At 42.2% G+C, this 25277-nt stretch overlaps 1 protein-coding gene across 4 annotated transcripts; it reads right to left on the bottom strand.

Annotated features, from left to right (window-relative positions):
- Positions 1 to 20: 20 nt before the first annotated feature.
- Positions 21 to 23365, bottom strand: cep104 (centrosomal protein 104). 4 transcript variants are annotated; one of them, XM_057039863.1, is made up of 21 exons: positions 23295 to 23365; positions 22223 to 22349; positions 21948 to 22121; positions 21726 to 21864; positions 21254 to 21316; positions 19752 to 19825; positions 19325 to 19493; positions 15964 to 16119; positions 14805 to 15017; positions 13740 to 13925; positions 13421 to 13588; positions 12599 to 12766; positions 8009 to 8185; positions 6195 to 6395; positions 5167 to 5239; positions 4936 to 4996; positions 4710 to 4818; positions 4489 to 4627; positions 2937 to 3004; positions 1874 to 1961; positions 21 to 1018 (listed from the first exon to the last, which is right to left on the bottom strand). In XM_057039863.1, the coding sequence occupies exons 2-21, from the start codon at positions 22333 to 22335 to the stop codon at positions 933 to 935; spliced, it is 2625 nt and encodes an 874-aa protein (XP_056895843.1). In that variant the 5' UTR covers positions 22336 to 22349; positions 23295 to 23365; the 3' UTR covers positions 21 to 932. The 4 variants fall into 4 exon arrangements, with proteins under 4 accessions (XP_056895843.1, XP_056895844.1, XP_056895841.1 ...); XM_057039864.1 differs by having other exon boundaries at positions 22223 to 22352; positions 23295 to 23362; XM_057039861.1 differs by lacking the exon at positions 23295 to 23365 and adding an exon at positions 23098 to 23158 and having other exon boundaries at positions 22223 to 22352.
- Positions 23366 to 25277: the final 1912 nt, after the last annotated feature.

Here is a 25277-nt window from a genome sequence, read left to right as displayed (position 1 = left end):
TCAGGATCAAGAGGCAAGGCTCAGTGTAACCCAGCTTTATTTAGACAAATACATTTGCAGAAAAATATCATCTCACGTCCAAAGAATACGCGTGAAACAGGAGTGACGATTACATCAGCATATTAAAGCTACACATCAACACCTGCACACCTGCGTCATCACAACTTAAATACATCAAGGAATAAATTAGCTCGATTACATCCTGTTCTAAGGCTGCTTTAGCCCAATCAGTTATCTATCATCTTAATACTGTTGAACAATCATGGGCCTATTTCCAGTAAAGTTGCTGACGTGAATATCTAAACACGGATGCTTAGATGTTAGAGGCAGATAAGGCTGCCAACGCCCACGGCAACAGGTGTTTGCTTCTGGTTCACCCTATTCACACCTTAGACCGAGTCCGAGGAGAAACGCTGGAGTGGGATTTAAAGCGGTTGAAACACACTCTTAGATATGTAAAGGGAGAATTTACCCCCCTCAACCCCACACACACACACACACAGCGGGTCGGTATCGGGCTCATTTTAAAAGATGGAGTGATTGATTCCACATTTAATGGCAGCCATCTTTCCGAAGCCTTGGCTGTACCCCATCTCTGCCATCAACAGCATCGCTCTTAGAACAGCAGCGAGCGGTGGAGGGTTAAATATTTGAAGGCTTCTTTTGGGAAAGTTCAATCGCTGATATAAAGCCTTTGGAGCACATTGGTTTGTGTTTGTTTGTGCTTATAAAGGGCAGCTAAGTGGCCGTGGAGGCTGTGGGGCAGGAAGGTTTCTGTGTTTTACTTTTACTGGCGTCACCTTGAGAGGCGTCGGGTCACGCGGGTCTTGTCATGTGATGCTGAGGTGACAGCTTTATGTGGGGGGGGGCACTCCCTTCTTCTTCTCCTGACGAGAAGATCCGGGGCATTCCCAGCGCGTGTCCCTCTGACGTTAGTTCCGGGTGGGTCTGCCCTTGGGGCTGGTTCCCGCACCCACTGACCAGGCCTGCTTCATCTTGGCTCTGCCAGCAGCTCTGCCTGATGGTAAACACAGGCGGTAAACCGTCAACACTGACCTACCAACAGGGCAGCAAACCCACGTTTAGCACACAGAGGAGCCCACATCAGCGGTGACGAGGGAAAACAGCAACAGCAGCGTCAGCAGTTGCCACGCGGAGCCAATCGGGTTTTAATAATCGGACATTTGTTGGATATGGTCGTTATTTCACCTCACCGGTGGGGAAAGTTGTGAGGTCACAAAAAAATGGACTTTACAGTCTAGAATGATGCCGTTGAAACATTTATTATTTAATGGAAAATCTGCCCATACAGTCACTGAGTGAGACACAGGGTACGCCCTAGACATCACAGGACACACACCATTCCCCCTCTCTCTCTCACACACACACGCACATACACACACACCCAGGGGTAATTTAGAGTCTCTAAACAACCTCAGATGAGCCTGCTCTTTACTGTGGGAGAAAACTGGAGTTCCCATTTTAAAAAAAATGAAACTTTTAGAAAACTTTTTTAGGAAACTTTACAGAAAAAACTCTGACTGCCTGATTTTGAGGGGTTTTTTTTCTTTTTTTAATTGATGGTTTTTACTTGCTTGTACGGGAAAGGGCAGCTGATGGACATATGATGTCTGAAACACCCTCTCATGAAGGCAGTGAAGCAGCTTGGAGCTTCTTCTAGCCTAATAAAACCTCTGAGCAGCACATCACACTTCCAAAGATGCTGCTCCAGACCAGCTGCTCTTTCGGGGACACACAAAGACGGATGGAGAGGACAGTTGCTCACGTATCTCTGGGACTGGGGGGCAGAACACGTGAAGCGGGCTGAGCGTCGGGGAGGAACGTGTGAGCGGAGGGGCCATGAATGCTTTACCTTGTGCTGGCAGGCTTCTCTGGGACGCCGCCGGCCTGCGTGAGTTTTGTTTACAGCCACCCCTGCCCATGAGGTGAGCCTTCCAGGCCTGGAACACAGACAAAGCGGATCTCAGTGAGCACGTTCCTCTCCTAGATGCTCCAGCGTGGGTGACTGTAGATCCAGTCAGGGCCCTGATGGCCGCCCTCGGTTCTGCTAACACTGCATCCTTTCATCAGCGCTGGGCTCTGAGCTCTGGCAGCCGGGGTGCTAGTTTTTATTCCTCCTTCCTTTTTTTGAGTGTGTGTGCGAGTCGCTCTCATTACCTGTATTACCTGCGTGATTTGTGATGATTAAAATACAGAGAAATAGCAACCCGGAGGTAGAATTCTCACCAACTCTCATTTTGGATCAGTTCTGCCAACGTTCATGGAAGAACTGGAAGAACTTTCCATTTGGTCGCTTTGTGCAACCGAACAAAGGGATAAGTACAACTTAAGCAGCTTTACAAAGCTGAAATATGAGCTCGGTCCCTTAAATAATACTGTGAAATCATTTACCTGGCAGCCTTATTATGTATTATCCAACAATGAGGCTATATTCAGTGCAAGTTCAGGAGGTTAAGGAATTTATTTGGACACTTCCTCTGAATCTTGCTGGAATTAAAATAAAACTTGGGCCACCTGATCCCAAAATAGAACAAAACTATGAAAATTAGAAAGAGTACATTTTTTAACCATATAGACCTGTTTAATGTCATGGTCTATATCTACGACCTAGCAGGAATGTAAAGAATGTGATTTCCTTCTTGTGACAAACGGGACAGGCCGTTGGGACCAAAGGCTCCGGGAGCTTTTGAAGACAAACAAATGACTGTTTTTACCTCAACCCACCTGGAAGCTCCTCAACCCTAATATTAACTTCAGTGTTGATTAAGGAGAGGGGAAAATTTAAAAAAAATAAGATTAAAACCTCACTTTTTTACATAAATAACCCCATCAAATCAAAATCGGCACGCGTGCCCATTGGGAGATGCCTCCTGACACATGTAACTATATTAATCCCCCACTTTCCAGAATCTCACCTCGTCCCCAGGCATGAAGTTGTTGTGACACAGAGGACAGTGGGAGGAAGCTTTCCCTGACGTGGGAGCTGAAAGGGAAACGGGACACCATCACATATACAATTACACCAAATTTCCCGCAAACACAGAGGAAGAAGCAGCCTTCGATACAATGGTTTACCCCCCAGGAAGAGTGACATTAAAAACACAATAGAGAGTCGGCCTCCTATTCAGAAAGAGGGTGCTGACGGAGTTTATGTAAGTAGACGTACAAATTGAACCAGCACAAAGAAAAAAGATCTAACAGGACCAGCTGACAACAGCTTTCAGACCGTAAATATGGGCCCTGGAACATTTCGGTTGGGAAATGTACAGACTTTTGAAGCGCACAGTTCCACCTTTTTTTCTCACAGCACTCAGGGAAATCCCAAGGTCATTGTTCAAATCAGCTTTATTGACAAACAATGCCATTAACAACTACTTTCAGCCTATAAAAGAGAAGCGCTCTCACCTGAAGCGTTCAGGTTTCTGTAACTACAGACGCAATGAACATTTGAACCTGTTTTTATACACAAACAAAAAAAGTCTCATTTATTTAGCAACGAATTCGAAGAGATCTCCCAACAGAGATCAACGACTGCCCTCCAGACAGCCTCCTGGTTACGGAGAACTGGGATTTAGATGCTCGGGTCTGAGATGTTTATTAATAATTAGCGTTTCCTGAAGACTTTTCCATTAAAAATTGATTTATTATTTCCTGTCACAGGTGTTAATCATTGTACACAACCGTGCTTTCCGTGCACTCCTTTACGCAAGTGCAACATCCTTGGACAAGTTACTCAGCAGTCCTTGCTGCCGTTGACTGGCTGGTTTTAGAATTGATTTTTATTTGACCACTTGTTTTTAAATCTTTGAACAGCCTGAATGCCTCCTTTAACTGCAGCAGCACCTTAGTAATGCTCCTCCCACCTTCTTCAGTTGGCTATTCTGTGATTTTACTGATGCTGGGAACTCTTAAGGGTTTATTTATTCATTTACAGCTTTAATTGTTGTGTCATTATTACTTCTTTTATAGTGAGGCACCTTGTGACCCTGTTTTGAAATGGGCAGCTTAAATTAATTAATGTCATACTTGAGGAGCTGAGGCAGTCCTGAGATAAAGTTGCTGCAGCCACTGCAAAATCAAAAGCCAAATGTGTCCCAGTTAATGAGACGTTTAGGAAATGTGTCTGAGTAAATATAATGGGTAATCCAAACCAGGAAAGGGTTGGTGAGGGAAGGGGGGCTTGACAAGGTCAAAAAACACTGAGCTGAGGAATGAGTCAATAAATTTTCCTTAAAGAGGTTCAGAGTTCATTAGTTTTACGCCGTGTCACAAAACTGGAGGGAGGACGATGCAGAACTGCTCTATTACTGTGATGCAGAACCAGCATCTTTAGCCATAGTGTTCAGAACTGGACCCCGGTCTGTAGGGAACTGGGCTAGGTCCCCTTGAGCACGGTACCAAATGGTCACATATAACACACATATCACTTGGTGTTTTGTGGGACAGGATCAGGGGCCGAGGACTCACGGTTGCAGGTGGGACCCTGGGCGTGTCTGGGCAGGTCCTCGGCGAGGACGGCCTCTGAGCAGCGCACGCACTGCCTGAACTTGGACCTGCTTCCACATTCACTCAGCAGGTGTTCCGTAACACTCGCTATCTCCACCACCTGTGAAGACGAAGAGAAGCCGTCCTTAAAGTCTCCCTGCTGTGTTGGGACGCTGAGGCGATAACCAGGGTGTCAGGTCCACCTGTTTGCATTCATCACAGTGTCTCAACATGGGACAGTGTGTCCAGTAGTGCAGATCCAGCCCTTCGTCTGTGAAGGACTCATCCGTTTCCCCGCAGAATATGCACAATCTGAAGGAACAGTTCAGCCAATGGATGAGATCATTAGGCATCAATACGGTGTCCTATCATTCTTAAAAGCGTTAAAACTAAACGTTCTGTTTTGGATTTGCGTTATTTGCCACGTACTTGTCCAGATGGTTGAGAGACTGTTGGAAGTCGCCACCCTTTACCTTGGCTTCAGCTGCTTCTGTAAGATTTGTGTTTAAAGATGGTGTGTTATATTTAAATGTAAGGCTTGTGGCCACAGGCAGTCGGATTTAACATATTTGTCTAATGCCGCTGTTAGCTGTTGCTGACTGCAGTGTTTAGTCATTAATATGTGGAGGACCCAGTGTATCCTGCCTCTCTATATTGTACCTTTTTGGGAATGTTTCTCAGTCTTGGTCGCATCTTTCTTGAGCGTTTCTCCATCGCCTTCGTTTCCCATCCCCTTTACAACAGGACAGAGAATTACGAAAGGTTTTCACCTTCAACTTAAGTCTTTTCTGTATGGTTTTTTGCTTGACTATACTGTATATAAGTGCAAATCAACCACCATTAGAGGAAGTGATTACAAGCAGCTCCACCTCCAGCTATTAAATCTATCAATTCCTTCTCCTTTCTGAGAACTACTCTTCTTTGAAGTTGATGTGGAACATTAATAGGTTATCAGAATCACATGTTGCTGATATGACTTCAGCCTTTTTGCTCTCCATGCTAATTCCCATCTCCTTTGCATCAAGCTGCAGCATCTGCGGTGGTTTTGGCCAGACATTTTAGCAGTTGAGGGCTACTCAACGCCACGGCCATTACATCATGCTATGGCTGCGTCTCCTGGCCATTTTGTGAGCGCCACTCTTTAGCACCGTGCCAGTTTGAGAAAACAAGCTGACCTATTAACTGGCAGCAGAAAAAAAGTCAGGTTTTTCCCTCAGTCTAGTTTTATGCTTAGTTCATTCAGCGAGTGTGACAGAAATGCAAGTTTATTTTCATTACAGCATGAACAAACACATTCCTGAATTTGTATGAGTAGCTGTGTGCTTTGGTAAAGTCTGTCCGTGCAACATTAAGACACTTCCTCCTCAGTGTTGCCTAGAAATACTGACATCACGCTGTCACCTGCGCGAAGCCGAGCTCTACCCACTCGCTCCTGTCTGCCAGAGCCGACAGTTTCAGCGTACATCCACCAGCTGTGCCTCACTGAGCCACATCTCACTGTGTTCTCATGCTATATTATCTCAAATCAAGGTGTCCCACTGTACTGGTTCATGTGTCTGTTGTCAGTGTAAAGGATTGACTATGTAAATTCTAGGGGGTTTTACACTTGGCAAGTCAGCTAACTCTGATGCCATTCCTCTGTATATATGTGATTCACTTAAATGTAAAACAAGATGAGGTATTCTTGCCTGTGTCTCCACCAGCTTTCCGTCTATCTTTGCAAACTCATTAAAGAGGGTTTTGTAGAGGAAGTTCTTCCGCACCGCTGCATCTCTCGGCGGGAGGTAGCTGACGACAGCGGCGCCATGCTGGCGGTACACCAACAAGATGATGCGCACCGCGACCTCTCGGACCACTGGAGCGCTGTGCACCATTGCAGCTGTACAGAACTGGGAGAAAGAACGTGCACATGGTCAATGAGAGTCAAATATTAATAGTTACATGAACTACAGTATGCTGAAGACGTTGCCTCAAGGTGCACATCAGGATGTAAAAAGATTCTAATATCCAACTTAATCCCTGGGTTACGAGTTGTTGCACAGCGCCAATGCCGCAAGCACGGAACACTAAAATCCCGAGGTAAACTATGGACAAAGACTTCCAATCTGTCACTCAACAGGCTTAGGGACAGCCTGCCATTATTCTCTTTTGTCTCTGCTGTCAACGTCTCATTTCAGTTATGGGAAATCCAATCATTCCCCCCTCTTTTTTTCACGCTGTCTCCCACTTCAGAGCAAATCACCCAGGTAACGGTAGACGGAAAAGGGAAAAAATGTGTGAGCCATTGACAAATGTCAAAACAGGAGCAAGAAGAGGGGCGATCCATGGGAGTTTTTAACTGTGAACGAAATGAGTGACATTTACTGAATCAAAATACAATATCCCTGCTTATTGGTCTTGAGGAGGATCTATGTGACAGGAACACATGGTGTAGTTTGGCTGAAAAGTCACTTACATGAACCCGGATTTAGACCTCCACAATTCAAGGATCCAAAATATTTGCTTGGCTGTGGGACTATTTGTAGCCTCAGAAAGGATAACCTCAACAGATGTTTGTCCTACAGGCAGAAGAACCCACAATAATAAAATAAAGTCCCTAAATAATACCAATAACAGCAAAAGAATGTAGCTGCTGCTATATGATGGAGGGTAACCGGGTGTGTACACATCAAGGGAATAACTTCTAGATTTATTGCTTATTTAAACAGTGTTTAAAATTGGTGCTCCGTGGGTATTTTCCAACCAACTGTTGACCAGGGACAAAGAGTGCAGGCCTCCTGTCACATCTTAATCAAGACCAGCAATGTTTCCCACGCAAACACGGGAGACTGCTAACACAAAAGGGGACCATCGCTGTGCGAACATGTGCAAACATGCAAACACAGGCCATCCGATGCTCTCTGCGAGGCTTCGGTTTCAGAGGGCGGAGAAACTCCCAAGACTAACCTATCAATTGCTCTCACTGATAAAAGCGGCCCAAGCTGAAAGCTGGTCTGCGACGTGGGGGGATGGGTGGCGAGCTGCTCGCAAACTACAGCAGGGAGGGTGGGTGTGCTGGTGGATATGTTTCTGATTGATCTTACTGAGAAGTATGCACGCCTGCAGGTGATGTAATGGGTAGGGCAAAGATGACAACACCGACTCATGACAGAGCGCTTCCTTCATTCCGTCACTGTAATTACTGACAGAATATAACGTAACAGAAGACCAACTTGACTGAATAAGCCAGGTAGTTATTTCTACATGGTCCAAGGACTTTCATGTTATAGAGCATTTTGCACAACTGCTAATCTGGAGTAGCTCAAGTGGGTTTATAGATTACAGCTATAGTGCTAAATGCACTAATTGTTATTGATGGAGTGATATCTGCTCAAATCTGGTGGATTGGTTTAAAAGTTGAAATGTGACTGAAACTACGGCCATTTTTAGCTCTCAGCACAGGATGCGTCTGAATACCAGAGGCTGCTCCGACCAGAATCATATGGATGAACGTGTCATTTACCGTCATGACGTTCTCCAGGGTGAAACCAGAGTTCTCTGTCCCCAGTTCGGCCAGTAGCTTCTCGACCATCTCGACCCGGCTCTGAGCCAAACGAGGAGGGACGCTGGACCTGAAGGGCTTGACTAGCTCTCCAGGTATTATGTGCAGAGCACGTACATCCTTCAAAACAGCAATTTCCTGAAAGGGTGAAAAAGGGGACTTTTAACCACAACAGCATAAAAGTATGTGTATTATGTGACGCAATCTTCACACTGACAGAACCCTGTTGCCAGCTTGTCTACACACGGTGGTCTGTCAATCAACACAAGCATGCGCTGCAGAGACAAGTCGTGACAGGGAATACCAGTGTACTATTAAGGCGAGAAGGAAGAAGGCATTTGGAAAAACTTCCCTCGGTTGTTTGCAATTTTTGGCTCACCAGGTGGGAGGAATGTATGTCGGAAACACAAAACCCAATGTGGACATGCGCACGCATCGAGACCAGCTGTCATCGTACAGCACAAAGACACATTCAGTCGATGCTGGGAACAGACTCAGAAGGGTGATGGAATGATTTCAGGAGCCATCCTCTCCTCAGAAAACACATCTGTGCACTGGCACACTACGACTGATCCCACTGTTCATTATGAATATTCTCATTTTTTGCCATTGACTTCACTGGTACATAGTCAGTGAAAGACACCAACTGTTGCTGGTCACACCCATGAAACGGCTCTGGTTTGCTTCAAGGTTTAGAGAAGGCGGTTTAGGCAGTCGGGGATATATCATGGGACTTATTTGGCTGGTGGTGGCGAGTATGACAGCCTAAATCTGATAATCACTCAAGCAGACTGCAACACGCAGTGAGAGCACAGTAACCAAACAGAATCTCCACACTCACCCTTGTTAGAGCATTCAAAGACACCATGATGAAGCGCCACAAGAAATACATGATGTGGTCAAGCTTTATGCCAGAAAGTTAAAAAAAAAACATCTGCAGATACAAAGACTTGGCCCTAGAGATAATCCCATAATGACTGATATTTAGTGACCTGAAAACAGTTATTAAATGCAGAATTGAGCACAAACACCAAAAGTAGCGTGCTTCAAAAACTGATCAACCTGACTGGATTTTTTTAACTCAAGTTTGATGACGAGGCCAGTGTTGTCCAGCCAGGGGCATTGAAAATCTCCCTAATTCAATGTACGTTTTTTATCTACTACACTACAATATATCTTAAATAAAAACCAAAAACATTTTGGAAAAAGTTATTTGCTCTGAGCTCTAAAAGAATTTTTACATTCGCACTCGCGCAGCTACGATAAGGAAAGTCGGAATTCTTTCAGATCACCTTGTTCAAACGACATCAGATCAAAGGCATCAACCCGATTTATTAGTCATGATCTCTCTCTAAAAGTGGACCCACAGGATCTCAATGACGTGAGGGCACACATTTATCAGTTTCAGGGATTATGAGTAAGCTTGTCATTAAATCTTTAAACATATATGTACATTAAGGTGCACACATAATGATGCACTTTGACTTTTATGGGTGTTTGCTGTGAGTCATTGGATTTTGCCACATCTAGCAGTTTAATGATTTGGGTTGGGTTTTTGCTGAGGTATATGAGCTGTGGAGAAATACTGCATGCTATGGCTTAAACAACTTTCAGAGTCCAGCCAGCTAATGCTGCTCTTTGAAAAGGAAAGCCAGTCACTGTAGCACGCTCCATCTACTGTACACACATACGTTGGGCAGGAAAAGGCTCCTCTTTTATCTAGTAAGATATAAACAAACATTTTCAGCAAAAGCAATGACGCATATCAACTAAATATTTCAAATACAAAACCAATAGAAGAACCACTTAGGCAGTTCCATTATCAAGTCTTTTGAGGTGTGAATTTTTGTTAGGAAGTAGTTATTGTTGGAAGAATGGCTGCGTATGTTCTTTCTCTGCAGTGTAATGTGCACATCTATCCCTGAACAATCATCAATCAACTTTTAAACATCAACTACAAATTTTATTTCCAATAACTTGCAATACTTAAGGAGATTTCTTTAGTATTTAAGGCCTTTTCTTAAAGGTTACTTTACCTACTTTTACCTGACCCATTTTTAAATGAGTTATACTTACTTTTATACATTTTATACTTTTTCTCCAATAACAATAGCACATATCTATAGTTTCATTATTTGGTTCATTAGCAGTGAATTAAACTATTATCCGTATAACAATAGTTATTTGTTTAGTACTGCTGTAAAATAGCATTACATTTGCCTTACTGTTAGATGTGGCTGGTCAATACCATTTGTTTAATTATTTATTTGGCTTTTGTGCTCTTCATGGATTAACCTTTTAAATGTTTATTCAATTTGACTGCTGTATAATTATACTGGTTTGATTTCTAACTTGGACTCTGTTGAGACACTGATATTTAGTGACATGAAAACAGTTATTAAATGCAGAATTGAGCACAAACACCAAAAGTAACGTGCTTCAAAAACTGATCAACCTGACTGGATATTCTTTTACTCAAGTTTGATGACGAGGCCAGTGTTGATTGAGGTCCAGTCAGGGGCCTGTCTTGAAAATCTCCATAATTGATGTACCTTTTTTATCTACTACACTACAATATGTCATAAATTAAAACACACACAAAAAAAAAAATCCTAAAAAAAAGTGATTGGGAAATTGCTCTGGGCAGCAAAAGAATGGGTCCATACACGTCAGCGATGTTTGCACTTCAGCAGCTGCGATAAGGAAAGTCGGAATTCTTTCGGATCACCTTGTTCAAACGACATCAGATCAAAGGCATCAACCCGATTTATTAGTCATGATCCCTCTCTAAATGTGGACCCACAGGATCTCAATGACGTGAGGGCACACATTTATCAGTTTCAGGGATTATGAGTAAGCTTTGTCATAAAAGCTTTAAACATATATGTACATTAAGGTGCACACATAATGATGCACTTTGACTTTTACGGGTGTTTGCTGTGAGTCATTGGATTTTGCCACATTTAGCAGTTTAATGATTTGGGTTGGGTTTTTGCTGAGGTATATGAGCTGTGGAGAAATACTGCATGCTATGGCTTAAACAACTTTCAGAGTCCAGCCAGCTAATGCTGCTCTTTGAAAAGGAAAGCCAGTCACTGTAGCACGCTCCATCTACTGTACACACATACGTTGGGCAGGAAAAGGCTCCTCTTTTATCTAGTAAGATATAAACAAACATTTTCAGCAAAAGCAATGGCGCATATCAACTAAATATTTCAAATACAAAACCAATAAAAGAACCACTTAGGCAGTTCCATTATCAAGTCTTTTGAGGTGTGAATTTTTGTTAGGAAGTAGTTATTGTTGGAAGAATGGCTGCGTATGTTCTTTCTCTGCAGTGTAATGTGCACATCTATCCTTGAACAATCATCAATCAACTTTTAAACATCAACTACAAATTTTATTTCCAATAACTTGCAATACTTAAGGAGATTTCTTTAGTATTTAAGGCCTTTTCTTAAAGGTTACTTTACCTACTTTTACTTGACCCATTTTTAAATGAGTTATACTTACTTTTATACTCTTTATACTTTTGCTCCAATAACAATAGCACATATCTATAGTTTCATTATTTGGTTCATTAGCAGTGAATTAAAATATTATCCTTATAATAACACCAGGGAAGACAATTTAAGTTGTTGAGTTAGGTCTGACAGGTGTTTTTAACTAATTTTTTGGTGTGGAATCCAAATCTGATCTCGTTTTTTTCTCTATCATGTCAAGTTTTTGAACTATAGGATAGTTCAAAGTATTCCCTTTAGGCTATTGATAGTCCTGACCTATTGAGAGCTGCATCTCTCACTGCACTGTCTCTGTTGTGACTGCACCAAGTTGCCACACAGCGGTAAATGAGTCCAGTCTTAATCAGCTGGTAAGTTTTACTTCAGCTAATCAGTGGAATGTTGTTTATCTGGAGGGTAAGCTGTGGTGAAAAAACTAGATGTACTGGAAGAAAACTGACTGCACTTTTGGAATCAGCATGCTAAGTTTAGTTATAATCAGCATAAAAATCCTACTCAACAGAATTTCTTTTCAAATTGTTGCCCAGTGTAATAGTTATTTATTTCCTACTGCTGTGAACTAGCATTACATTTGCCTTGCTGTTAGATGTGGCTGGTCATACCATTTATTTATCTGGCTTTTGTGCTCTTCATGGATTAACCTTTTAAATGTAGATTCAATTTGACTGCTGTATAATTATACTGGTTTGATTTCTAATTTAGACTCTGTTGGAGCATTTAGAGTTGTATCATGAAATTGTACCCAAAAGTTTTATCATTTATGACAAGACCTCCCACCTTCAAATCACCACAAGTTGAGTATAAATAAAACAAATAAACCTAAACAAAAAGGAAATATCAGCAGGGGGGTGAGCAACTTCATTGCATTTCATCACAAAGAATCTGACTCATGGGCTTGATTATTTTAGCACAATCCATTCCAATGCTGATTGAAAATGAGGGCATTGATTTCCTAATTGGTACAGACACAGCAGATTATATAGAGGAAGAAGGTGTTAGGAGAGGATGACAGTAGACTGTGCTACGGTACCAGTATGAATGCAGTAACCGCTGCCCTGAGGTGGGCCGATGGCCCTCCGGTCCTGGCCAGCAGGCTGGGCCATGTCTGCTCCAAGCAACGGCTCATCTCAGTGCGTCCCAGACCTGAGAGCAGCTGGCTCAAGAGTAGCCGTAGCAGCTTCAAGGCAGCGTGGAAAACCTGTGGAAACAGCCAGTGAATGTTTACCTCCAAACTTGACTGAAAAACATTTTAACACCAGAGTGATGTTAATTAGCAGAGAGGCTTCACTGGACAAACTTTGAACTGTTGACAGTAAACAGTTGGAGAGCTACAGTGAAGAGCTCTGAATGGTTTATTTGGGATTTTCTAGACAGATAGAAGAGTTTATTTTACAGTAAAGTGAACTGTCAGTGGATCAGTAATGCTTATTCAATGTTTCATTGTTTTTAAAAACCACCTTCTTACTTCATACAGCACCCTGCTGAGAGGACGTGTTTAACACAAACTACTGAGCTCCATTTGTGCCCTGGCAAATCAACAAGTTTAGAATTATTCAGACCTTTCTTCATTACCACAGAGACTGTAGATGGATTCCAGAGAGGGGTTACAAGATTGTGCGTGTCAAAACTGCTTGTTTAAGGAAGCTAGTTTGGGGAGAGAGGAGGGGAGTACATGCGACACAGGGGACGTTGTTAAGAGTGTGCATGTGTGACTTTGTGCTCATAATTAAATTTGCTATTAGTCTGTTCACATCATTAAATAAGACCTTGACAGTGACGTGCAAGCACAGTCGGAGGAGCATATTATTTGTAGCACTTCCATACATTTGTAAACGTCTTTAGAAGGACTCACTGGTGACACTTTATCCAAGAGGGCCCTCTTGACCAAGAAAACTGCAGCTCTTATCATGTTTCTGAGTTCCTCTTTGGAGGTGTTGGGTGATAGCCCCAAAAGCTTCTTGTACACATTCAACATGGCACTCTCTCTGTAGCCCCAGGTTTTAGAATACGCACAAGCCACCTGTTTAAAGAATAAACAATAGAAGTATGCAGATGTTAATCGTACATGCGAATAGAGAACTGCCCATTTTCTGAAATATTGTCAATCCTTTCCAAACTACAGCCCTGGTTGACGACCTTTTAAAATCTACCAGTTTGCCTCTTTTTCTCACCAGGCTTTCTCCAAACACTTCCACTGCAAGGCCAGCCTGTCTCTGGGCCATCTCAGAGAGGGGCTCTGGCTCCCCACTCATGTCGAGGCCATTTGGAGACCTCTGGGTGTCAGACAGAGGGGAGTGCTGCTCCGCAGGGCTCTGAAGGGTCGGCAGAGGCCTCTCATCATAGGGCACATCGGCGACCTGTAAACATAAATCAGCCGCATAAGTATTTTGTTGAATCTATCTGGATTTTAGGTCATATTCCCATCGCAGGCTGTAGAAATATTCACAAAATAACAGTCTCTAAAATGAAGGCTCACAGAAAACTAATCTTGATTTTCAACTAAAAGTTATTACCATTTAACTGTAACAAGCTGTACAATCTGGTAGTCAAGGTTTTGGAGTAATACGGTGAAGCACTAGCTAAACTACAGGCTGATAGCAAGCATCCAAAACACTGGGAAATAGTTTCAGAGCAAATTCAGCAGCATCAAACTTCCACCCAGCCTTCTTAAGCTGGTAGATTTCAATCTGATTCCATTCTCTCTATTTTGACGACAGGTCATGGTTTTTATTTAAACGCCACATCCTTATATTATCTTTGCTGCTCTTTAACTTACTTTACATCACACTGTCTCCAATGTCAGGGTACCACCAGCTTCCTTTGTATAATGCTCAAAGCGCTACCTTTAAGCCCCGTTTGGCAGCCGCAGGAGTCAGCCAACTGTTGCACTCTTTTAATTAAATAGTGAAACCCAAACCTGCAGTCGAACTGATCTCTGTAGGTGGTGAGTATAACATAAAGCCCCCACCTTATAATCTCTCTATGTGCTCCATTAAGACTCAAGGTAAGATTAGTGTTTATGAGATGCAATGTTAGACCAGATCTTGTTTTACAATATAAGAATTCAGAAAAACAGAGGACAAAGCAGCCGCTGACTGAAAACACTCCGTCATCACTGGCCATGCATAATTCAAGAAGTACAAGAAAAGTTTTTCCTGTAAGTATCAGTGGCTGATAGACGCAGCTCACGTTGCATGAGCATGTTACGTTATTGTCGATCATTGAGCTGCACTTACATCTGTGTGTGACGCAGCAGAAGGGGAGCATGGTGAAACAGGCAGGCTGCTTGAATGAGGGGCAACACTGCCTGCGTCTGAGGACTGGCCCTGGGGGGAGGATCTTAATGTCTCTGTTGACAGCAGGGCCTTGGTGGGGGCTGCACAGTGACCTGGAGAAGACTGGAGAGAGGAAGGGTGTCGCCCTGAGGATGACTTTAATGCTGTCATGATCTGTAACACAGATTTTTTTTTTAAATAGTTTATTTATTTGTATCATCAATAGCTGGTAACCTTGACATGTTTCATTTCCTAGAGTACAGGTTGAGTCATCTTATACTGGTGATGTCATGTGCAGACAGAGTATGGATACCAGTAAGAACAAAATTGAGGGCTGGTATCATGTGACTGTTTATACAGAAGCCTGCTCACTTCTGCTGTCAATCATGATAATCAAAACATAAATGGTCAAAGGTTCCCCTGAACATTTGAGTTTTAAAGGGACCACTCCTGAGGACTTTCTATGACTCTGTGGTGGGATCAGCCATCTTCTATGGGATTGTCTGCTGGTCTAGTAGCATCACAGACAGGGACAGGAAGAGGATGGACAGACTGGTAAGGAGGGCCAGCTCTGTCCTGGGATGTCCCCTGGACTCAGTGGAGGTGGTGGGAAACGGGAGGATGATGGCTAAGCTGTCATCCATGTTGAACAACACATCCCACCCCTACAGGACACCCTGGCAGCACTGGGCAGCTCATTCAGTGAGCGGTTGCTCCACCCTCGCTGTGTGAAGGAGAGGTATCGCAGATCTTTCCTGCCAGCTGCTGTCAGACTGCACAATAAACATAACGCCCTATAGCACAATCTGAATATTATATATTCTGATATGTATATTGTATTCACCCTCTGTACTATGTACAGGTACACAGGGGCTGAGTATCCATTTATCTGGATTAGTGTATATATACATCCTCTTTGTATATTCCGAATTCTATTCTATTCTATTTTATCTTATTTTTCTCTGTGTGCTCTTGCTGTTGTTGCACCCCGTGTGGGACAATAAAGGACCTGAATCTGAATCTGAATCTTAAACACATATATCGAATGGAAATGTGTTAGCAGCCTATCACAAGAAGACACCACGTCCCTCTTTATTTATGGTCTATGTTAGCGGCTGACCATTGCCATATCCAGCAAGTTGTAGACCTCCAGCTGCTGGTAGACTCTCCTCCTGTAGTCTTCCATCAGCTCTTGCTTCTTCTTGGCCAGCTCATAGTCTCTCTTCTCGATGGCACATTGCTTTTCCACATCATATCGAGCTAACATTTCCCCCACCTGCAAGCAAAAGGAAAGATGCCACAGATACAGTAAGTTGCATGATTGTGGTCATTTTATTTGTTCCATTGCTTTCAGGGAGATTTTTCTTCTTTTTAATGAAAAAGAAAAAGTTGAGTTGAGTTGCAATTTGGTTTGAGCACTGCCTTTGGACACAGGCGGCTCTGGTACCACATAGCTATGTGCCAGGTGGTGAATCATCAAGATTTACAAGTTGGAAATTGGACAACCACTTCCAGTAAGTCGAAATGCATGTTTCATTTGTGAGGAAATGCCATTAAAGATGACTTAAGTTTCTAAATTAGTGCCAAGCAACACAGTCAGAAGTCACGTCTCCACAGAAGTCCTCTATGCACGTACACAGCATGTCACGTATCACCACAAACCAAACTGGTACCCTGACGGTGCAACCACAAGGACATTTCAGCCTGGCTGCCCTGACAATTGTTTTCTCCGCAGTGCAAATATCCCATGTTAATGAGATGCTAATGTGTTTGTGGGTTATTAGATTACAAAAAGGCTTGAAGTTTAACATGTTGGAGAGACACACCCTGAGGACCCATCCCAACAGCTGTTGAGCGTAATTTACCGTCAGCATGGTAACACTGTCTACAAAGGAGGTCCCAAACAGGACTCTGAGCCATGTTTAACAACAACTCTTACAATCAGTTGTGAATTTAGACTCAAAAATGGGAACAACCCTCACAATGTTGGGATTTTAACAAAATCCTTAGAAAAATCAGCCGTGGCAGCAAAGGACACTTTTACGATAACAAACACTTGAGGCTGCGGCCCTCGGCGTCGCCATGGAAACCAGCCACACCAAAAGTGTGATGATAAATAATAGGAACATGTGGATGCGGAGTCATTTCAAACCTCAAAGGAGGATTAAAATCGTGGCACATATGTAAAGGTTTCTCTGCTCGCATGAAGCACCATTTACACACTTATATACAATATGTATATAACTGTTTCCTGGTCAGCCACAGCTTTCATTTGTCCTCCCTCATAAAAAGTACCGACGACTGTAGCAGCACCTACTACTACTTTATCACCTCTGGCTCATAAGGGTTCACAACATACACTGGAACTTACTCAAAGGATAACACAATTTATGTTTACATTTCTGAGATAACTGAACTGTAGTTTGAACAAAGCTAAAATGTTCCATTTCGGCCAAAATGTTCCATTTTGAATGAGAACCGCTGTGACACATATGCCGTGAGATAAAAGGCACAGCAACGTTTCCTGATGAGATACTGAGCAGTGTCTCTAATGACAAGTGTGGTCATTACTGGCAGAGTAGAGGCAACTGGTAACAGCCAATGGAGAAAATGGTTAAAAGATCCAGACCAGCAGTGGCACCACAATGGAAAATACTACTGTAGCTAATAAAGTTCTTCATTAGTGCAACCGGTGTGCAATGCCGTCATTTATGGGTATTCATCAGGCAAAACGGCCTGGGCTTATTTTGAGGTGTGTACGATTTCATCATTTGGCACGTTTGGACTCGTGCTGAAAAAGTTCATCACGTATCTGGTTAAAGCACAGTTACAGATTTACAGATGACTTATTACAAAATAAATCACACTGTATCATAGTGTTTTTTCAATATACATTTTTCAATAACTGACTTAATTTACCAGATAAGTACAATGGAGTGAAATACAATTTACAATAAAGTTATATAAATAATACAATACATACAATGGCACAGGGGAAAGTAAATAAAATCATTATCTATGGCAGGCCTGGCCAACCCGCGGCTCCCAAGCCGCATGCGGCTCTTTGCCTGGTTTCATGCGGCTCTAATCTTCATGTATGTTTTAATGTGCATGTTCGCTTCGCTCGAGTTCAATACGGTACGTTCGCCAAAAGCGCATGCGCGTTAGATGAAAAGTTTCTCAGTAGGGACAAGATCTTTTGAGTAAACAATTAGTGTCAAGTTCGCCTTCAAAATGGCAGGAAAAAATGCACGAAAGCTTCGTGACTCGGTTCCGTGATCTACAACTGAAAAGGCCACAGATTGCATTCCTCGTTGCCCTATTTAATGTGGAGGCGCACTGTTGGAAAGTCCCGCTATTCACAGATGAGGCTGCAGTTGGAGTTGGAGATGATCGATCTTTGTGAGGAGCACCAACTGAAACCTGCTTTAAGGGAAGGGGCCACTGAGTTCTGGAAAAGTGTGCCAATGGAAAAATACCCCAATGTCAAACGGGCTGCGCTTAAGATACTGTCAATATTTGGGTCAACATACGTCTGCGAGTCTGTGTTTTCTACCCTGAAACACGTGAAATCAAAGCATTGATCTGTTCTGATTGACACCCATGTGAAAGAATTGCTTCGTGTGGCAACAACTGAATACAGGCCAGATTTGAAGAGGATTGTTCAAAGCAAGGAATGCCAGAAGTCCCACTAAGCAACATGCATAGTAAGAGAGAAAAAAATATTTTAATTATTATATTTTTGTTTGTGGGCTTAGTTGAATTGAGAGTTTGTGTGTGTGAGACAGTGCACACAATGTTCATTGTTGAAAATGACTGGCCCGTGGTCTGTAGAAGTCAAATTCTGTCATTATCATGTTGGTGTGTGACATTTACAATAAATCTGGCTAAGCAGAGGTCTGTGCGTGTGAGGAAGGGATGAGGTGATGTTCATGTGTGCCCATGTGTATGACGTGGCTCTTTGCGGTAACACAGTAAAAAATATGGCTCTTAGGCTCGGACTGGTTGGCCACCCCTGATCTATGGTATTTAAGTCCACCTGCTTGACTATTCCTCTCTCTGAAATACTCTTACAAATTGTATCCAAACCTGATCACATCTCTTCACACGCCTAAGTCAAATATTGGATGAAACAACTTTATAAAGCTATTATGTGGAAAATTCCTGACTCACTATTTAGTCGAAGCAGTTAAAACAGTGAAGTTGAATTAGTCAAGGTTTTTGAAAGGATGCATCATGCAGTTTATTTGTTTTCCAGTGTTTTGCCAGAAGCTACAGTGCAGATAGCAGGGTATTAGCAGAGGTTAGCTTATCAAAAGAAAGCAAATGAAAGGAGCTTGGATTAGTTTCATTTTTAAAAACACTTCAATATTTCTCTCAATGTATTTAAGCATTGAAAAAATAAAAATATGTCAACCTGCACTCAGTACATATACAGTAAATGAGGTTCCCATTGGGCATTTAGTGTGTTGTTGACCAACCTTTTGAAGGTCTGCAATGGCCTGTTTCAAATTCTTAGCCTCCTCATAATTCTCCTGTCGAACCGCCTCCTGCTTCTTCTGGTCCAGGACACGGATGATGTGGGCCACTTCCGGGTCCTGGTACATGTCAAAGGCCAGGTCATCCAAGAGAGAGATGGAGTCATAGTTGCTGGATACAGAACACATTGACACAACTTGATGTTTTGTTCTGTAACGTCTGTACTAGTTGTGAGGACACAAGTGCCCCCCACACCCTGCCAGCAATTAGACCCCTGAGGTGAATCAACCCCCCTTGTCGGATAACATATAAAAAATGTATTTTTCCTCTGTGAGTGGGCAAAAACACCATCCTTGGTCAACAGGCAGCTAAGCATGAATTCCTTCTAGCTCTGTTCAATGAAACCAGGGTTCAGTGGTCTCATCTCACCCCATGAATGTGTCCAAGGTGGCTTCCAGCTGGGTACTGTTGAGGTCATGTTCAATCAGCTGCCCTCTGCTCGGCTGGGGGTAAACAAATGGCAAAAAAGAAATACTTATTACACAACTGTCATAGACCCATTTTTGTAATTAGCTTAAAGATGACAATAATTGTAGCCCATCTAAACTTGAGAATTAACCAGTCACACAAGCCTAACCCTAACACAAAACCACTAATAATGGGCAACCAATCTATCTGTCCTCCCCCCTCCTCTTTCAGCCAGCCAGCAGCAGGGGGGGCCCCATATAAGCCTGGTCTTGCTCAAGGTTTCATCCTGTAAAAGGGGACTTTTTCCTTGACACTGTTTGTTGTTGCTTGTTGGGGGTCAGGCCCTGGGTTTCTGGAAATGCCTAAAATCAATTTAGACTATATTTAAAGATAAATTGAATTAAATCAAATGGCACCCAATTTTTCTAAGTTGGTGGTCAAATAAAAAGTTGTCAGTGTTGACTTGACTCTGACAAAGACATTAAGATGACAAAATTAATCAAAATACTCATTTAAAATAACAACTAAATGATTGCATTGAAGTGTCAACTGTCACGTCACTGGCATTGAGACTGTTAAAATGGGTATTAAAAAAGAAGCAATGATGTTTGCAGGTTTCCATTATTGATTCTGACATCACAAGTGAGACAATGGAGACAATTTTGGTGTTATCCGTTCAAGTTCTGAAGCATTCATCCCTAAAAATAACCTCATGCGCCACGTTAATTCATGGCCACGGACATCTTTAGGCTATTATAAAAAGTGAGGATATGTTTCGAGACATATATATATAAAAATGTTTTGAAAACTGTCAATAACTCATATAAATGAGCTTTTCTCTGTATGTTCTCTGTATAAGAGAACCTTATCAAGCTGACTATGGAGGAACGATCACTGGCGTTCTGGAGGTGCTCATAGTTGGATTAACAGTGTAACAATGTGCAGTCTGTTCGCAGGAATCTGTGCGAGTGTGTCCATGTCTCTGTGTCTTTAGGGTGCTCTCTTCTCCGGGCCCTGTCCATCTACAGGACTATCTGATTACACTAGCTAACTAAAGGCCTCCTGTATGATTACATACTGCCCTCCTTTTGTGTCTCATTACTCCATTCCTAACACATACCCCCCACCCCCCTACACACACACACCATTCAGGTAATTACATGGGCCTGACGCCTTACAAATAAAAGCGTTTTATAATTTTCCATTACAACAGCTCTAAGAGAAGCTACCCCATAGATTACTGGGATGTTGAAAAACTAACATTTAGACATCCAACTCAATGAGAACAAAGTAAATGTGCAAGGAGAACATTAACTTATTATTCTAAAAATCTAATTTCCGAGTTAAATAAATTGATGAAAGGGAATTAATTCATCCTCTTGGAGACGGGGACAGGCTGAATCACGGTACAACGGCGCCCCCTATTTGTAAATACGCAGTTAGTCAGGGAGAAGCTCGCTTACAACGGTGTTGAACTCCCGGCCATCCACAGTCTCCCCCAGAACATTAAAGGCAATCAGAGCAACCTGGAAAAGAAAGAAAATTCTGATAAATCCAAACATCTTTATAACACATGGATGAATGCTGGGCAGTTCACAGAGGAATGTTTCAACAAGAGAAATCACAATAACTGAAGTAAACATAAATCCTTTCCTAACATCTAAACTATGAATGGAAAGTAAAATGTTAATAAATGGTTTCAAATGTCTATGCAGATGGCAAATCTGAATTAAGTGAGGAGAAATGTTTTTGTTCTTCATGAAGGTGCAGCGGTAGAAGGCAAACATCTACTGTTTTTTAGCATATTTCAGTGCCAGCTTTTAAAATACAACATTTGGACATAATTTGTAACAAAATCAAAACTTGCTGTTGAAGTTCTGGGAGGCACGTTTCACAATTCTATAACAACAGCTCCAGGAAGTGAAAACACAATACCTGATTGTACTTATTGTAACGGTTGACGTGATTCCTGTGAAAGGTTATTCTCAGGTATGTTCCAAAAGCATCTACATGGCCTGATTTCAGCTCCCGAGCTTTGAAACTGGTGTTCTCATTGTTGCAGAGAGACACACACCTGCAGTGAGAGAATATTAGATGCGCATGGCTAAGTGCACTCATCAGAGTCAAAGCAGAGCTAACCCAAGATTGCAATCTCACCCGAGCCCACAAAGCTGTCCAGGGAACCCTGGGCTGCTGGCATCAGGAGGTGTGTCGCCAATATGAAACTCCACCTTGGTTGGGATCAGGTACTGATGAGCCAGCAACTGCAGCTTCCTCACCCGACTCCTCTCCACCAACTGGAGTGTGATGTGCTGAGGGTAGGAACACAGCCTACAAAATATTTCAGTCACAACTGTTAAGTCTCCTTCAAGTTGTTAACGTATCTCCTGAGTTTTGGAATAAAAAGGATCTATATTCTCATGTAAATTTACCTGCTCGACCTCCATCCACTGACTGTGGGAGCATGGTGCATGAGCTCACTGGCACTAAAGTTCTCCTCATGACTTGATGAGTCGACTACAGTGAATCCAATCTTTCTGGGCATCCCTGTGGAAGTAGCTGCTAAAACAAACATAACATTTGTCATTTATTTGGCATAAAATATTTTTAATTGATTCAAATATTAGGATGGACAATGCCATCCTCAATCAGATACATTTTAAACAGTTATTTAATTCATTATTCCTATTGTTGTAAATACTCAAATTATGCAACAGCAGTGCTGTAATCTGCTGAAAGAACAGGTTTAACCATGAAGTTCGCATGGTCTTCATGTTTAAACCTGTGCTTTCATGAGATGTAACATATTTAAGTCTACGTTTCTGTGATAAATGTATTTGCTACACTGTACATCAATCTGTTATTAATTGAAAATTTTAACCTTGACCCCAAAATGACCCCTAAATGGGGGTGGGAGAAAGCTAATAGACTCATTTTAGTCTATTTCAATAACTTACATAGGAAAGGTAGATGTACTGTTTTTAATGTTAGACCCGAATCACTTACTATTCAACAGTATATTATGACATAATATATGAAATTCAGGCCAAATAGTCATTCATAAAACAAACCACTAAAGTAAATTAACTTCATCAAGCATATTAAAACAACGGTTGGTACATAGTTACCAAATTGAACCCTCTCACTTTATGACGGCGGTCAGTGTCTGTAAACAAACCCTGCTGCTAACTAAGAATTTAAAAAGGATACATTATCTAATGGCCTCGGTTACTGATTTAATTCCTCTCAGTAATTCACATCGCATTAAAACAAAAATATCTTTGGCAGAACATCCGTTTTTACTAACTTTCACATGATGCGCGGGTGGAATTATCCAACTTAAAATCAGCCATAGCTGGTCTGCTAGCTAGCCTACTCTAAGGCTGTTCTGACCAACCAAAAGCCACCAATTTTAATCATAAAAGTGCAAACTCATCGCGTTTTAGCGTTTAGGTTGGTTATGTATTCTAGAAGACATTGAAGGCTATATTTTAGATGTCTTACCGCGAACATTACCATTACATTGACAGCTTAGTGTATCTCCATAACCACCACTGACAACAACTGGCACGAGCATGCGCAATAGCGTGACTGTCGTCAGACGCAGTGCACTTTGGGTAATGTAGTTTCTAAATTATCAGGGACTTGAACGCTAATTTATTAACTCCAAATGTAAACGTAGATAGTTAGATTAGATTGATTTTGTCTACTCATATAACATTCTTATTCCAGGCCAATATATGTCTAAATATATAGTTTTAGAATGTCTCTTTAAAACCTCTTCCTGTTTGGACAGCGGAGCCCTCGAAGTCCCTCCCAATCCAAAAATAATGGCGCCAAACACAAACAAAAAAGATTGTTTTATTTATTTTTTCTCACTGCAGGGATGTACTCTGGGAGGGACACTTTTTTGTGGCTATTATGGTGGCTTACTTATATATGTTTTAATTGGCTATTTAACGGTGCACTGTATACAGTAACATATTTATATTGTGAAAATTGTTTCACCTAAAGCGTCAATCAGTATGATGTACTGCTCAACGTTGCAATGCTATACTGTATACTTTTTTAAATTTACAAAACTTTTTACGGTAAAATGTTGCCGTATTTGCGGTGTGCAAGCGTGTGCATAAAACAGGTTTCCAGAAAAAATAGCAGTTTAGTTTAAAATTCTAAAGCGAATAGCTGTACCATATTGCCTGTGCTACTTTGACACCTAGTGCCAAGTGCGGCTCATTTATCTATCATGGATCTATTAAATGATGGCTTCGGTCAGACGCTTCCATTGGGCGCAAAAATACTTTTTTCTGTTTGCTATCATGGTGAAAGAGACGTGAAAAAATTTCGTAGCTACATTAACATACTCTAAGGACTATTTAATCGCCTTTTATTTCAATCTTTATACTCCTTTCTTCAATTCCGTTCTAGCGTATTATTATTATGAACGCGCATCAGAGCAACGGGACCGAGCCAAACTTTTAAATCAATTTATTTTAGCGTTAATAATGTGCAGTTAGAAGCTTGATTACTAACATTCCGTTCTCTCATATTATGATTGATTGATTGAGTACTTTATTGATCCCTTTAGTGGGTGTCCATCAGGGAAATTAGCATCTCCAAAAAAACGTACAGCACTGTACAAAATTACCCACCACCATTACACACCATTAAACCTATTAAAGATAATAAAAATAGAATAAAATAAGAAATAAAATAGAATAATTTAAAAATAGAATATAAATATAAAACTATAAAAATGTAAATAAATGAATAGATGGATGACTGAATGGATGTCACAGTATTATGTTATTCCAGTGTTATTCCAGTCCTTCGGTTGGCCCTCCTCCCCCCCAGTGGGGAGTTGAACAGTCTGATGGCTCGGGGGATGAATGAGTTCCCCAGTCTGTTTGTCCTGAATTTGGGGAGGCGCAGCCTCTGGCTGATCAGGCTTCTCTGGCTGTGGATGACAGTGTGTACAGGGTGGCGGACATTGTCCATGATGCTCCGCAGTTTGTCAATAGTTCTCCTCTCTGCCACTGTCGCCAGAGGTTTCAGCTTCATCCCCACCACCGAGCTGGCCCGCCTGATCAGCTGGAGAGGTCCGCTTTTGTCACACTGCCCCCCCCCCCCCCCCCCCCCCCCCCCCCAGCACACCACAGCGTAGGACAGGATGCTGGCAACCACAGACTGGTAGAACATCCTGCAGATGTTGAAGGATCTGAGTCTCCTCAGGAAGTACATCCTGCTCTGGGTTTTCTTGTACAGCTGCCTCGTGTTGCTTGTCCAGTCCAGCCTATTGTCCAGCCACAGCCCAAGATATTTGTAGGTCTGCACGCCCTCCACCTCCTCCGTTCCTTTCTGAACTGGTCTAGGTCTCGGTCGGTCCCTCCCAAAGTCAATGACCAGTTCTTTAGTTTTGGAGGTGTTGAGCTGCAGGCTGTTGTTGTGGCACCAGGCAACAAAGTCCTCACCAGGCACCGGTACTCC

Source organism: Takifugu flavidus, chromosome 8, assembly GCF_003711565.1.
Source record: "Takifugu flavidus isolate HTHZ2018 chromosome 8, ASM371156v2, whole genome shotgun sequence".
Lineage (NCBI taxonomy): Eukaryota > Metazoa > Chordata > Actinopteri > Tetraodontiformes > Tetraodontidae > Takifugu > Takifugu flavidus.
Note: the sequence above shows the minus strand (reverse complement) of the source record. Positions and strands in the feature narration are given on the sequence as shown.